We start from the raw sequence: 15,610 nt of genomic DNA on the forward strand, positions 1-15,610 counted from the left end.
GGTCACTTTGGCTTCAGTCACCACGATGGACCATTCCAGATTTTGCTTTTAGATGTCTTTGCCTTGGCCCTCCATATGGGTGTCTCTCTGAAACCAAAAGTTATATCATCTTGAAAGCATCTTTGGATGTCAAAAGTAGCGTCCAGTTTTCCTGGAAGATTCCCTCAGGATCATATCTTTCTTTTAAATATTCTCTTGGAGTCATGGGGGATGTTAAGTCACCATAGTATTCAAAGAGCTGGAAGGAATTGCTGGACAGGTGGAGGATTGGCATCAATACTTGCTTGACACTGGAAGATGTGGGACCCTGAAAGAGAAGCTGGGGTACTTCCATGAATTCCACGAATTTGAAAGCTGGTGCCAACTACTAGTTACTCTCAACCAAAATATTGTCCATGAGGAGTGATAGTACCCATTATCACCCCCCACCCTGCCATGCATGTGACCCTGTGACCTCCATCCCTGAGCTGCTGCTTCCAGCTCCTTCCCCAGCTCTTCCATTGTCTCCCATGATCCTGTTAAGTGGGAGGACGGGTCCTCCCCAGAGAGGACATTGGCACTGCCATCCTGGCCATGCCAGGCTGCCTCTTTCACAACCATCCCCACATTCTGTATCCTAGGGGCTTGGGGATAAGCATTCGCAGTAACAAGAAGAGCAGTGTTCCTCTGGAATCTTCTTGTGTGACAGCCTTTGATAGGAGGAGATGTGTTCACGAAATTTGCCCAGAGATGTTAATTCTGGGAATATGACCAATATTTCTCCATAGGTCTGTCTATTAGACATACTGGAAGGGCCTGGTGTGTGCAAGGGGCAGGGAAGTGTTGGGGGCTTGTCAAGTCACCCAGAGCCCTGAGTCTACCTGAGTGCAGGGTGGTGGGATTCGACCTTTCATCCTCAAGTCCGCACAGCCGCCCTCCCTTCTCTGACACAGCCCTGTGCGTGAATGCTTCCTCCACACTTCACCCAGCCTGAGTCACCTTCAGGAGCCTTTGGTAGAAAGTTAATGCTGATTTTGGGAATTGTGAAGGGTTTGATGTCTATTTTTAGTTAACTACCTAAAAAGGGAAATGTCCCCAGAGAAGCAGACATCCAGGGACCTCCCTGTACCCGAGGCTGTTCGTGCCACCTCCCTAATTCTCCTTTGCTTTCCATTATCTCAGACGCTTTTGACGCTAAGAGGCCTACCTTTAGTCTCGGCAAATATCTCCCAAAAGCTTGCCCAGGTCTTCTGCCCTGTTGATTCATGGGAGAGGCACTCCTGTGCTTTCAGACTGAGCAGTCTGGAAATTCCTGTGCGTACTGACCTCCTCCCCTCTAGCTCCCTCCCCCCACCACCACTCAGGGCAGCAGGAAGGTTCAGCAGGAGTAGGTCAGGACTTGGGCAGGCCTGGTGCAGAAGCAAAATGCTGGGTTGCCCAGACAGCCGGGAGGCTGGCCTCCCCATCGCTGCCCCAGGTTTCCCCAGCAGGCATCCAAGTTCAGTGCTTTGTTCATGATGTTTTCACTGGGCTGCTGCACCTCTTCCAGCCTGTCTCCTCTTTAGAGTGGAAGACGCGGCGCCCAACGGCTTTGATCTAGTTGGTGACAGAGCAAAGAGGATCTGCTTTTAATGGGAAGTTGCAGAGGGATTCAAGCCCCAGGGCTTTATCTCTCAGCATCAGAGCCCCAGGGGTGGGGGGGGTGGACTGTTCTTAGAAACTCCCAGGTTAACAAAGATCCTCAGGGGCTCCACTTGTTCCTTTAATAGCTTTTCAAGCATATGCCAAGTACCACACTAGGCACTGGCAGTACAACAGGTGAACAAAATGGGCCCCTGTTCCTGTCTCCAGGGAGTGTGCTGTGAGGTATGCATGTTGGACAGGTGTTTCTGCATCGTAATACGTTGTGAGGAGTGCTAAGAAAGAACCACCTCCAAGCAGCATGGAACCCAGCCTGACAGTAGTGATGGATGAGGTGAGGCCTACTGGAAGAAGGTACCAGAATCGGCAAAGAGCTGGCGACAGTGGCCAGTACTGCAGAAATGGAAAGGCATTCAGTGTGGGGGATAGAGCAGCCCTCCTGGAGGGTGATGCAGGGCCCAACAGCATCATCATGCCCTGGACAGCCAGGAACTGTGTTTCTAGCAAATTTCCCAGGTGTTCATAATGCACACTCCATTCTGCAAGCCGCTGACATTGAGCGCCAAGGGCCTGGGTGACGGTATTCCCTAAGAGGGAAGAGTAAGAAAGAAGATGGGACAAAAGCTGGGGACACATCTCAGAGGCCTTTGTAAGATGAGTTGGACTTTATGTTAAGTGGCAGTGGGTGGCCATCGGAGACATTTAAACAGTGGAGTGATGGCCTTGGAATGACGGCCGTATTAGGACAGGGACGGGGGACCAGAGGCTGAAGCAGTAGTAGTTTGGACTAGAATGGTGACAGTGGGGATGTGGAAGGTGGCAGACCGAGGAGGTATGGAGTGAATGGAATTGACCGATGCTAGTGACTGGGGATGGTAGGGAGGGGGCCTTGGGAGAAACAGGGGCAAGCAGCAGGTTTGAGGAAAAGATCCTGGATTTACTTTTGGACATGCTGGGCTTGCAGTATGTGCCAGGAGAAGGGACGGTCAGGTAGTGGGATGTATAGATGGGCTGAGAAAGAGGTCTGGGCCCCAGGTAGAACAAAGCTGGCAGAGAGAGGGATAAGAAGAGAAACTGTAGAGACTCCTGGGTGGCTCAGTCAGTTAAGCATCTGACTTCATCTCAGGTCATAATTTCACAGTTCATGGTTTCGAGCCCGACATCGAGCTCTCTGCTGTCTCTGCTGCCAACGGGGAGCCTGCTTGGGATCCTCTGTCCCCTACTGTCTCTGCTTCTCCCCTGCTTGCTCTGTCTCTCTGTGTCTCTCTCAAAATAAATAAATAAACTTTAAAAAAGAAGAAGAAGAAGAAGAAGAAGAAGAAGAAGAAGAAGAACTCTAAGCAGTGAACAAAGTACCCTGACAGCAGTGCTATGCCAGGAAGGGGGTGCATCCTGGGGCTGACTGTCTGGGGGAGGGGACTGAGCTCCTCCCCTGAGGGACAGACCAAGTGGCAGGCCACAGGAGGATGTTTTGCCCTCCTAGCCTGACAGTGTGGTTGGTAGCTGCCATGGGATTTGCAAATATAGTTGGGTTTTATTTTCCTTCTAGAATATTCCTCTTTGACAATGGGTGGTGCAAAAGTTTAAGGTGTTGGAAAGGGAATGAGAGACAAAGGGCTGACATTAGTATAAGACAACAAGGTGGTAAGATGGATGAATCCAGAGAAGAGGAAACTAGTTAGTAACCCAGGGAGAGCTGAGAGTTTGAGCATCTGGACCAGCAAGAGGGTTACCTGAGGACTTGAACTGGGAGAAGGAACTCCAGGAGCAGCATGAGAGATATCATGTAGGTACAGAGCTCAGCTGATACAGGGTAGCATACTAAATAGGTGACAGAGTGGACAGAGAAGTCCTCTGGGGATCCATCTGGGGAAGAGGGGCGACTGGGGTGAGGGCCTGGTAGTAGAGCATGCACCCTGTGCTCCACCTTCTTTACAACGTAGCTTAATGCTTTACAACAAATTTTACTTATCCCCTTCACATGTTTTGAATGAGGAAACGAAAGCTCCAAAAGGCTAAGTAACCTACTTTTCTTTTAATGTTTATTTATGAGAGAGACAGAGTGCAAGTGGGAGAGGGGCAGAGAGAGAGAGAGAGACAGAATCGGAAGCAGGCTCCAGGCTCTGAGCTGTCAGCACATAGCCCAACCCGGGGCTCAAACTCATGAACTGCAAGATCATGACCCGAGCTGAAGTCAGACGACTAACCCACTGAGCCACCCAGGCGCCCCATTAAGTAACATGCTTTAAATCAACAGCCTAGGGAGCGACAGGGCAGTATTTAAACCCAAGCCCAGCTCCAGAGCCTGTGCCCACTGCATTCCTGCAGGGGGACAGAGAAGGGCGTTGAGGGCTTGCATATGAGGATGGAACAGAGAGTAGCCACACGGGGCATCAGGAGGCGTGGTTCCTGTGTCTAACTTGGCCCCATCTGGTGTTATGAGCCTCACAAATCACCTGGCTTTTGTGGGAATCTATCTCCTTTTTCATGACATGGAAACAATGTGAGGTGCCCTGCTTGTATGTGGTTGGGGAAGGAACCCAGGGGGAAAAAGGACAATGAGATCGTGGGTTAGACACTGTATGCACTGAGCCCAGGTCACTGTGAGAAACCAGGTTTTAGGATCAGGGGATTCTGCTTTCCAACCTATTAAATATATTCTTCTAAGCCCCGAACACAGTTAATGGATTTCAGCAGATGCTCGTATAAAATATGTATAGAATAGGATATAGAACATCATTAACATTTAAAATTGTCTTTACTAACAGGAACTAAGCCAGCTTTAAATGCTAACCAATTCAAACAGCAGAAGATGCAGATTTATAGAACAAACATGAAACTTTGGCCCTCAATCCATTTAACCGTGACAGAGGAAGACAGGTACTGGTTGGGACCCTACTTCTAGGTTTACTAGGGCCACGTAGGTTTACTAGGGCTGCCAAGGTTAGTAAAGAGTGGGACTTCGGAGTCATCAGATTTCATGGTATGCTAACTGCCATCCTCCTTACTAGCTCTTGGCCAGCCATTCCTGGGGCTATCAAGCTCCTTACTGGCCTCCAGAGCCCATCCACAGCTGCTCTAGTCTGCTGTGGCTGCACAACAAAGTATCATAGACTTGGTGGCTTAAACAACAGAAGTATGTTGTCTCACAGTTCTGGAGGCTGGAAGTCCAAGTTCAGCATGTTGGCAGGTTGGTTTCTTCTGAGGCCTCTCTCCTTGGTTTGCAGATGGGCACTTTCTCACTGTCCTCACGTGGCCTCGTCTCTGTGCATGTATCCCTGGTGTTTCTGTGTGTCCACATTTTCTCTTCTTATAAGGACACCAGGCGGTGTGAATTAGGACCCCCGCCCCATGGCTTCACCGTAATTTAATTACCTCTTTAAAGGCCCTATCTCCAAATATGGTCATATTATGAAGTGCTGGGAAGCTCGAGTTTCAACATATAAATTTGGGGGGATAACAGCAGCTCCACAAAGCAACCGTGAACAGGTGGCTTTTGTTCTCCATGGGAGGTCAGACGCTGGCTCTCGTAGAAGCCCTTATCTTCCCGTGCGGGCCTCTCCCAGTTGTGCCTCTCCCTTCCCAGCAGCCCTAGATGAAGAGGGGCAGGGGCTTCGTGGCTTGACCTGTCATTGCTGTTCCATAGCCCATCTGGTACTCACTTCCAAGGGGTTTGTCTTTCCCATGCTGTTCCATCTTGGGGCTCCCCCTCTCCACTGACTCCTAGCCTTCTGCTTTCAAACCTGTACTCTTCTCTCACCTGGGAAGAAACCTTGCTTGGTTGACATTCCCTCTTCCATCACCCTGTTTGTCCTTGTCCCTTCAACTCCAGAATTCTTATCAGATTAGCTGACTCCCTACCTGTTTCCTTGAGAATTTCCTCTGGAGTGACTTCTGACCCCACTGTCTCATGGCACCTGTCCTCTCAAACCTTACCCATCACTCAGTGCTGATCATACCTGAAGTCTAGTTCCCAGTGCCTATTCTTCTCCACCCTTGCTTGCAGTGACAGTCCTTCCATCTCTCGGGGTCCATAGCCCTCTCCTAATTCCCAGCTCCTCACCATGGGCATCACCTGGGATCAGACCCTGGCCCCTTCTCATCTTTCACTGCATTCTTGCCCCCAAGGAACTGAACCATCCTCACAGTTTCCATTATGATTGCATGTTTGATTCTGGAGTCTTGCACTTCCAATCTCCACCAACCTCTCTCTAGAATTCTGATCCTGGGCATCTAGCCTATAAGCGGGTTAAATTCTTTCGTCTGCCATATTCACTTGGACAAAACCAAATGCCTCGTCTTTCCCTTCCAAATTTCGTATTCTGTCACTTTAATTTTCCCCATTTATCCAAGCCAGAAATCTCTGAGGAATCTTTGTACCTCCCTCTTTTTCAGCCCCTAAATTGTTTTAACTTTCTTCTGTCTCCTACTTGTATTTACTTTGCGACTGCCTTTACCAAGGCTGGACCTTGATCATTTCCTTCCCAAAGGATGGCAGTAGCTTCCTAATTGGATAGCCTTGTCCCCCAGGAGGTGGAGAGACCTCCAGGGGTCCCTGAGCCCAACCCAACTGCCGTTTGTGTGAGGACTCCCTGTTCAGTCAGGACAAAGACCTAACTCTCAAACTTGGGATTCTAGACCAGCACCGTGATGACAGTGATATTCCGTGTCTGCGCAATATGGTAGCCACGAACCATGTGTGGCTGTCGAGCACTTGAAACGTGACTGCTGTGACTGAATTTTTTTATTTTCTTTAAATTGTCACACTACCTTCACACCACTGTTCTCTAATCCTAGTCTTACACTCTGGACAGCATCCACCAAACACCCTGACCCTCAACTCTGAACCCCTCTCTGTTCCTGAGCCATGGGGCCCTTCTTTCTCCAGTTCAGATGTTCTCAGGCCCTCAGATCCGTTCTGTGTCCCACCACTGAGTGCTTCCTAACCATCTCCTCAGCCCACAGTGCACTCCTTCATTTGAGCAACTGCATCATGTTGGAGGGATAAAACTTTTCTTCTTTTTTTTTAAGTAGGCTATACTCCCAATGTGGGGCTTAACTCACCACTCCTAGATCAAGAGTTCCATGCTCTATGGACTGAGCCAGTTAGGTGCCCCCTGGGTAAAACTTTTTTAAAAAAACTTTCTATTTAACTTTTATTTTGAAGTAATTTCTGACTTAAAGAAAAGTTACAAAAATAGTACAAATAATTCTTGTAAACCCTTCACTCTGATTCCTCAAATATTAACATTTTACTATGATTGTTTTGTGTTGTATTTTCTCTCCCTCGCTTTTTCCCTCTCTCCCCCCTATCTCTCCACACACACATATACACATATGTACACCTGTGTATATATAATTTTTATGAGTAGTTTGAAAGTAAATTGTATATAGGATATCTTCTATACCTAAATACTTCAGTGTATATTTCCTAAAAACAAGGACAGTCTCAGGGTACATGGGTGGCTCTGTCAGTTGAGTGTCTAACTCTTAATTTCAGCTCAGGTCATGATCTCATGGTGTGGGATTAGGCCTGCATTAAGCTCTGCACTGAAAGCATGGAGACTGCTTGGGATTCTCTCTCTGTCTCTGCCCCTCTCCTGCTTGTCTCTCCCTCTCTCTCTCTCTTTCTCTCTCAAAAATAAATAAAATAAACATTATTTTAATAAAAAAACCACAAGGACAGTCTCACCACAGCTTGATGATCAAACATGAAATTAACACTGATATAATACTATCATCTAATTTATTGACCTTATGTAAATTCTGCCAGTTGTCCCATCAATGCCCTTTATGATGGGGAAAAAAAAAAGGCTTTCCTGTGGATCACATGCCTTGACATTTAAACCCTTGAAGACAAGCTCTGATTTCTTACATTTGCTTGATTTTCTTCTTGGTACACATGTTAGTAGTGTGTACTGACTGGCCTTTGCCTGGCAAATAGCAGGCCCTCAATAAGTTTCTTGAGATGGACAGATGAATCAATAATGGTGACAAGCCAGGGTGAATTTGGTGGAAGGAGGCCTCACCCTGGGCTTAACCTCACAACGAGTAGCCATCAGCTCTGTGATCTGAGATCACCTGCTTACACAGTCCTTGTGCAGTTCTCAGCTTCTCAGGTAGCAGCCCTCTCCCCATTTTACAGAGGCACAGCTGAAAATCCACACCGTTATATAATTTGCCTGTGGGCAGACAGCAGTGCCCAAGCCAGGACATATTGCTTCTTCTCTGTAACCTGCAAAGGTGAACCTTTGTGGAGGAGTGATTGCTAACATTACTAACATTACCCCCACTCATTCACTCAATAAATAGTTACCAAGTGCCTACTATGTTCCAGGCACATTGGGTATACAGCAGTGAACAAAAAAGAAAAAATCCCTGCCTTCACAATCCTTATACTTAATGGATAGAGGAAGGGAGACAATAAATAAACAAGTAAATGGTTTGTTTTATGGTTGTTCAGTGCCATGGGTCGGGGCGGGGGGATAATAAAGTAGGGTAATGGTGATGAGTGCTGAGGATAGGGGGTTGGTATTTGGTATAGAGTGGTTAGGGAAGATCTCATTGGTTAAGTGACTCCCATTTTTGTATTAAGGTACAATTTCTATACAGTAAAATTCACCCTTTCTGGTGCACAGTTCTGTGAATCTTAACAAACGCACATAGTCATATAACTATTGCCATAATCAGGATATGGTTCCACCACCTTATAACATGTCTTTGTGCCCCTTAATGGTCAACCCCTGCCCCCACCCACCACTACTAATCTGTTCTCTGTCTCTATAGTTTTGCCTTGTCTAGAACAAGACATATAAATAGAATTATATATTCATAGCCTTTTGAGTCTGGCTTCTCTTAGTGAAAGAGAAAGACGAATCATTGAGATTCATCTGTTCTGTGTATCAGTTGTTTGTTCCTTTTTTATTGATAAGTAGCATTTCATTGTATGAATATACCAAAGTTCATCCGTTCTACAGTTGAGGAACAAGTGGATAAATTCTAGCTTTTGGCAATTACAAATAAAGCCACTGTAAACATTCACATGCAGATATTTGTGTGTGCATAGATTTTCATTCCACCTGGATAGATAGGTTTTGATTAAAGACTTTCAAAAAAGATGAAAATAAGCCATGAAGATAGCTGAGGATATTTTTGCATATTCATCATATTGTTATTTAGCCAAATGAGTAAGTTTTTGCTGTGAAATTAGTCTGTTTGGGTCATTTTTCTTATTTGAATTATTTGGAGAAAGTGGAAGGAATAGGGTAGGAATGGAAGAGACTGTTGGTTGGTTCATTCATTTGTTCATTCATTCATGGATCCATTCAACAAACATTAAAAAAAAAAAAAAAAAGAAAGCCACTAGTCCAAGTCTGTGATCCAAAGGAAGCCTGAGACCCTTGGATCTACACCAAAGGCTGATTTTAGGTGGTTTATCTGACATAATTTCCTTTCTGAGTTTCCTGACATTAGGGTAAGAGAAGAGTTAGTGAGTGTGGGGTTATCATTGTTGAAATGGACAATGGAGAATTAAGCGTTTTTTAGTTTTTATCTCAATGGAGGCTCCAGAGACCCTCCAGAGGCCCCCTGAGAACTGATATTCATTCAGTCACAAGGTCATCTGTGTAGGAGTGCAAGATATCCTGAGAACCACACTCAGGTGAGGGCTCTGTCTGGCAGAGGACCAGTGGGCAAGGCTCCTAGGATTTAGGAGCTTTGTGAAAAGCCAGGATTAACAAAATAACCTGTGAACTTCTTTGTTTCAGGTGATGCAACTGTGAAAAAGAAACCGGCCCCCAAGACACCTCCGAAGGCAGGTAATTGGTCACCAGCAGCATTTGGGGGCAAGAGTCCTCTGCCATGAGGGGTTTTTCTTTTGTCCTGGTAGATTGACCACTGGTATGAGATCCCAAAAGACCACCGCCCTCCTTGATTCAAGCTCTGTGTTATTCAGGCCAAATTTTCCCCAAGAGCCTCTGCACAGCCTGGTCCCCTACCCTTTTCCACTACTTGTCTTTTTTCCTACTCCTCTTATAGTGTCCCTTGCTGTAGGGACATCATGTGGCATCATACAGTACTAGAGACTTTCCCATCCCTTCTGTGAAATTCTGCCTCGCTCTCTGCCCCCCACACTGCCCTTAAGGCGGTGATCCACTTTACGCTATCTTAATACTCTGTTCTGTATGTCCTTGTCACATAGAGCCCTTGTCTGTTTCCCAGTGAAAGATATTTGAGGACATGAACCATATTGAACCTGTCAGCCAGGGTAACCTGATGATTAGAAAGCAAGGTGCTGCTTAATTAGTAAAGGAGTTAGGAGGTAGATTCAAACATTTAGGGTAAGATGCAAATTCCAGAGCAATTGACAGATGGAGAATTATGCCATGTAAATTGTGTGGGCCACTTCTGAAGAATCAAAATGAAGAAATGAAGAGAGCTAGCAGGGTCCATCAGCTCAGACATTCTGGAGCAGTGGCCACTGTCCTCAGTGTTGCCCTGAAGGCTCTGGAAGATGAGAGGAACAGACCAGCGTGGACAGCAGCACTGAGTGAGGTCAGTCTGTCTGAAGCTCCCTCTTCATTGCTCACTTTGTCACTTGTCCCCTCCCAGCCATGCCCCCTCAGATCATCCAGTTTCCCGAAGACCAAAAGGTGCGCGCGGGAGAGTCTGTGGAGCTGTTTGGTAAAGTGGCAGGCACCCAGCCCATCACCTGTACTTGGATGAAGTTCCGAAAGCAGGTCAGTGATGGAGGGGAACAGCTCTCCCAACCCCTGGGTGGGAAGGGATGAAAAATGCCGTCTCACAGAGGCCGCATGGCTCTTGATCGGTTGGGGCCTTAGAAATGGGAGGGTCCCCTCCCCCACCTGTCACCACCCACCAAATCTGAGTTCTTAATGATCATTTCTTATGAGTCTGCCATTAATACTTGCTTTACTGATAGTTTGTGTATAGAGAAAAGTATGAAGGAAAAAATAAAAACCACCCTTGCCCCCCATCTGATTTTGATATTTTAGTCCAGAATTCTACTCAGAGTCAGGAAAATTGAACCAGTGACCAAAAGGACCTCTCAGACTCTGTAGATTTCTGTGATTCTGTGCCAGCCCACTGAACCCTATCAGTGGCAACAGCTTAAACTTACCATGTGCTGAATAGATAAAAGTGAATCTGAGTATTTGGATAGATAAATTGTACATTAAATAGAACTTTGGCTTACTGGTCCAGAAATATACCATTTAAAAGAATGGTCCTATGAAAGAAATGTTTGAATTTCTGAACAACCAGCTTTTATAGGGAGATGGGGAACCCACCTGTTCCACTGAGCCCGTATTGGTAGTGTGTGCCCATGTATATCATCAGCAGAGGCCCCAAAACGTGGCTGGCACTGAATCAGGAAATTTGGAGAGGATGTGAAGGTTTCTTTTGAGTTCTCTTGTGCTCTATTTCCAAACCACTCAGACTGTCCTAAGGCCCAGAGGTGGGAGGCTAGTTAACCAGGAAGGAATGGAGGGTTGGTGTGAAAAGATGAAGCATCATCCCAAAGGATGCTGGCTCTATGCTATATCTGGGCTAGCGTCATCTGAAGTAAGATGGAATCCCTCCCTTTTCAGAGACATTTGGCCAGGTCCCCATTCTGTCCAAAAGAACTTTCTATAGTGACGGATATGTTCTATTTCCATTGTCCAATATGGTAGCCACCACTATATGTGGCTGTTGAGCACTTGAAGTGTGACTAGTGCCACTGAGGAACTGAATTTTAAATTGTAATTAATTAAAAATTATGATAACAGCTTTCTTTATAACAATAGCCATAAAATTCATACACCATAAAATTCGCCCTTTTGAAGTGTCCAGTTCAGTGGTTTTCAGTATATTCACAAGTTGTGCAACCATAACAATGATCTAATTCTGGAACATTTCCATCACCCTCAAAAGAAACCCTGGACCCATTAGCAGCCATTCCTCCCTTTCCCCTAGGTCCTGGCAACCACTAACTTACTTTCTGTCTCTATGGATTTGCCTTTTCTGGGCATTTCATATCAGTGGGATCATACAGTATATATTCTTTCATATCTGGCTTTTTTTTTTTACTTAGCATAATGTTTTCTGGGCTTATTCACATTAAAGTATAAATCAGTACTTCATTCTTTTTATGGCTGAATAATATTCTATTGTCTGGATATGCCACATTTTGTTTATCTGTTCATCGTTTGATGGACATTTGGGCTGTTTCCACTTAATTAAAATTTAAGTATCCACATGTGGCTAGTGGCTACAGTATTAGACAGGACAGAAGAGGTCAGAACACCTTTGTAGGTGGTCTTTGTAGGTAACTTTGCTCAGATGTGTTCTCCTGCCATCCCTCCCAAAGCCATGGTGATACAGGACACTCCTTAATTCTGGTCTGGAGCAGGAAGCGCAGACATGGTTGGTCTGCCAGACCCTGCTCGGCACCCTCCCTGCTCACCCCAGATCTGAACCACCTCAGGGACACTTGGCTTTGGATGCAGGAGAGGAGGGGCCTTAAGGGGAAGCCGAGAGTTCAGATGAGACAGAGCCCCATACTGCTTGTCCAGTGACATTCTCTAGTGGTAGGGAGTGGAGGTCAGAGCCCTCTTCCTTTCTTGGCCCAAGTCTCTAGCACCCGCCCCACTCTCTGCCCCCAGATCCAGGAGAGCGAGCACATCAAGGTGGAGAACAGCGAGAATGGCAGCAGGCTCACCATCCTGGCCGCACGCCAGGAACACTGTGGCTGCTACACTCTGCTGGTGGAGAACAAGCTGGGCAGCAGACAGGCCCAGGTCAACCTCACTGTTGTGGGTGAGTCTGGGGACAGGGTGGCCTGGAGGTCAGAGGACAGGAAGGGCAGAGGCCCCCAGCAGGATGGTGGGCCTCAGGGCCTCACCTCCCCAGGACCTGCTCCTTCAGCACCCTGCCCACAGCTTCCCATGCTCCCACGTTCCCTGTTCCTGCTCTCACACACTTGCTGTGCTTCATACTCCTGGGGAAGCCCAGACCCACACACACATGCTGCAGCATTTTCCTGTTGCCACGCATCTCCTCCTGGCTTCTCCCTCTCTAGCCTTTGCAAACCTTGAGCCACTCTGCTCCAGACCCACCTCTAGCACCCTTGCTCCCTCTCCTCCGGTCCACTGCCTTTATGCTCCCCAGCTACTCAGTCTCCTTGCAGATCCTCAGCCTCAATCACTGTTGCCTTCCACTGCGCTGCTCCTGCACCTGATTTGGGGGCACTTCGGGAAGATCACAACCCACAGACTCAGTGCTGGACTCGGCTGGGGTCCAGGTGGAGGCATCAGTAGGCTCAGTGTCCTCCCCCACTCTCTGTGATAGCTTGTCACCCTGTGGGGCCCCGCCTCCAGCTGCTCTGAGAAACAGGAGGCATCAGGCATGATCTTGTATCACTTCATACCCCACGCCTACGGGTGTCTCCATATCTGTGCCCCCTTCTTTCTTGTCTTCACCTTCTCCTCTACTTCTGTAAATGTTGCCAGGGCTCTCTCATCCCAGCCAAACACTGCAATATCCTGGCTCGCTCTGGCCACCCTACCATCTCTCTCTTGCTCTCTTTACAGCCTCGCCCTCTGAAAGGGGCCAGTCTCTGCTCTGATTCTGCTTCTTCGCCTCCCTGCAGCCTCCCTTCACCCCCATTAATCTTCTGGGACCACCCTTCTGAGGTCACTGACTTCCCGATCCTAAATCCACTCATTTTTCTCGCCTTCTGCATCCCACTATGGAGTTGAGTCTGTCTCCAGACTGATTTTCAAGTTCACTTTTTCCTTTCCATCCCAATCACTGTTTTTCATGTCCTGGTGAACTTCCTGAAATATCAAAATACCTTCCTAACTGGTCTTACATTGTGAGTTGTGCTCAGCAACTTGACCCCTGACATGGCAGGTGCTCAGGACAATGAAGCAACAGCAGATGAAGGAGTGGGCAGGTGGGTAGCAGGCTGTGTCCCTGTGCATTTGTGGGCTTTCAGATACCATGCCTGTGAAGGACTTTGGCCTGACAGTTTCTGATCTGATCCTCTTTTTCTCTTTCTTTCTTTCTTTCTTTCTTTCTTTTTGCTTCTTCAGATCAGGATTTTTTTTTTTTTAATGTTCATTTGTTGTTGAGAGAGAGCGTGAGTAGGGGAGGTTTCCGGGGGTTGGGCAGAGGATCCCTAGCATCCCTGATGCGGGGCTTGAACCCACAAACCGTGAGAGCGTGACCTGAACTGAAGTCACATACTCCACTGACAGAGCCACCCGGGCGCACCTAGATCAGGAGTTTTAAATCTGGGAAGGCCAAGCGTACTAAAGGGACAGGGAACAGGTTTCTCAGCCATAAATGACAGGACACACCTTTTTCTCACTCTTTCTCTTCGGTGACACCAGATATTTGTTTCAGGAATTTTCCCCCAGGAGTCAAGAACCTTTGGGGGTTTGGGGGACTGATGCTAGTGATCCAGTTTGCCTATCCTTTTAGACCTGTACCCGCAGTATTGATTTGGCCCCACGCCCCAGCTGTCAGCAAGCATTGGTTTCCAGTTTTCCTCTTATCTGGGGAACCTGGGGGTCAGCTCCTTTGAACTGCTTTTCTGTGACCAGTGCCCCTGCCCCCACTCTGGCTGGCTCTGCAGTGCCACACGCTCCCTTCCCCCCAGCACCACCACGCAGCTGCAGTTCTGGCCTTTTATGGTTTCGTTTCTCATTCTCCCGGGCCGGCCAGTGCTGACAGGGCCGTTGGCGTGGCTGTCCGCCAGCTGGCAGGAGCAGCAAGTTAAATGCCGTCCTGGGAGGGGAATGGAATGGAGGGGAACGGGCTTTCTGTCTGCCTCCCCCTCGCAGAGCTAAGAATAGAATTGCCCAATAAAAGGAGCACTCGCATTGATGGATCCAGCAAAGCAACATTCATTCAGAGCTCATGGATTTAGAATTAGTCAAAGTAAATCTGGATTAGGCCCAGATTTACCTGCGTGTCTCTAGGGACATCTGTGTATTATCTGATCAGGGCTTATTAAGTAGATGTCAAATATAAATGAGATGAAACAGGAATCATTCAGCCTACTCAGCGCAGTTTCAAGCACTTTGGAGGCATCCATTTGCGGGCCAGCTAAATCAGGCCTATTGAACACAAATGCTACTTGTTAGCAGTAAACTTCTGCAGGTCCCTTAAAATGCCATTTGCTTTTCATATAGTCTATGACTCCTTTTTTTTTTTAATTTTTTTCAATGTTTATTTTTGAGAGAGTGGGCAGGGGGGAAGAGGCAGAGAGAGAGGGAGACACAGAATCCGAAGCAGGCTCCAGGCTCTGAGCTGTCAGCACAGAGCTCAACGCTGGGCTCGAACTCACAAACTACGAGGTCATGACCTGAGCCCAAGTTGGATGCTTAACCGTCTGAGCCACCCAGGCGCCCCATGACTCCTACTTTTAAAATGATAATAAAAAGTAGCCTTACCCTCAGGTAGTTTCAATGAGTGATGTTTAACTAATGGAAAGGTTTATATTTTAAAAGGCAGCACCGGCGTGTGTGGAGCTGGGAGGGACTGTGCAGACATCTGCCCCTCCAGCTCTACCTCAGGGGGGTGAGAGAGGGGCCCCCGAGAGAGCCCCTAACCCAGATGCATTCCTTTCTGTAACTTGTCCAGCCTGAGAAAAACATCACTTCGCCTATCTTTAAAGGAGAAAAACAAAGTAGAGAGAGTCTCCAAATACCCGGTAATCCCCCAAAACTACCAGAGCTTGGAACTTGCAAGGTTTTTAAAGACAGGAGATTTCCCTTTGTAATGCTTGGCATGGGTTTAAGCAAGATGCTTCTTGATCATATGCTGCCTGATGGCCTGTAGAATAACAGGCCCCTGGAACAAGGGTCTGGAGATTTTTTTTGGAGTCTCCTTTTGGCTCTGCCACCGGCTAGCTGGGTATTCTGGGTAAGCAAAGTACCTTGGCTTTCAAGGGCTGGATGATCCAGGTCGATGCCTCCGAGGG

At 47.3% G+C, this 15,610-nt stretch overlaps 1 protein-coding gene across 4 annotated transcripts in view; it reads left to right on the forward strand.

Annotated features, from left to right (window-relative positions):
• MYLK (myosin light chain kinase) overlaps nucleotides 1–15,610 on the forward strand; it is a 211,298-nt gene that overhangs the window by 150,063 nt on the left and 45,625 nt on the right. For 3 of the 4 annotated variants that reach the window (XM_047099178.1, XM_047099179.1, XM_047099180.1), the window contains 3 exons: nucleotides 9,387–9,437; nucleotides 10,231–10,358; nucleotides 12,285–12,438. In XM_047099178.1, the coding sequence (XP_046955134.1) occupies nucleotides 9,387–9,437; nucleotides 10,231–10,358; nucleotides 12,285–12,438 (333 nt within the window). Of the gene's footprint in view, nucleotides 1–4,427; nucleotides 4,501–9,386; nucleotides 9,438–10,230; nucleotides 10,359–12,284; nucleotides 12,439–15,610 lie in introns of those variants that run through there. The other variant, XM_047099181.1, reaches the window with a different exon arrangement.

This window comes from Lynx rufus, unplaced genomic scaffold (assembly GCF_022079265.1).
Source record: "Lynx rufus isolate CCGP_SWC_20201006 ecotype Redwood Valley unplaced genomic scaffold, mLynRuf1.p SCAF_5, whole genome shotgun sequence".
In the NCBI taxonomy this organism is placed as follows: domain Eukaryota; kingdom Metazoa; phylum Chordata; class Mammalia; order Carnivora; family Felidae; genus Lynx; species Lynx rufus.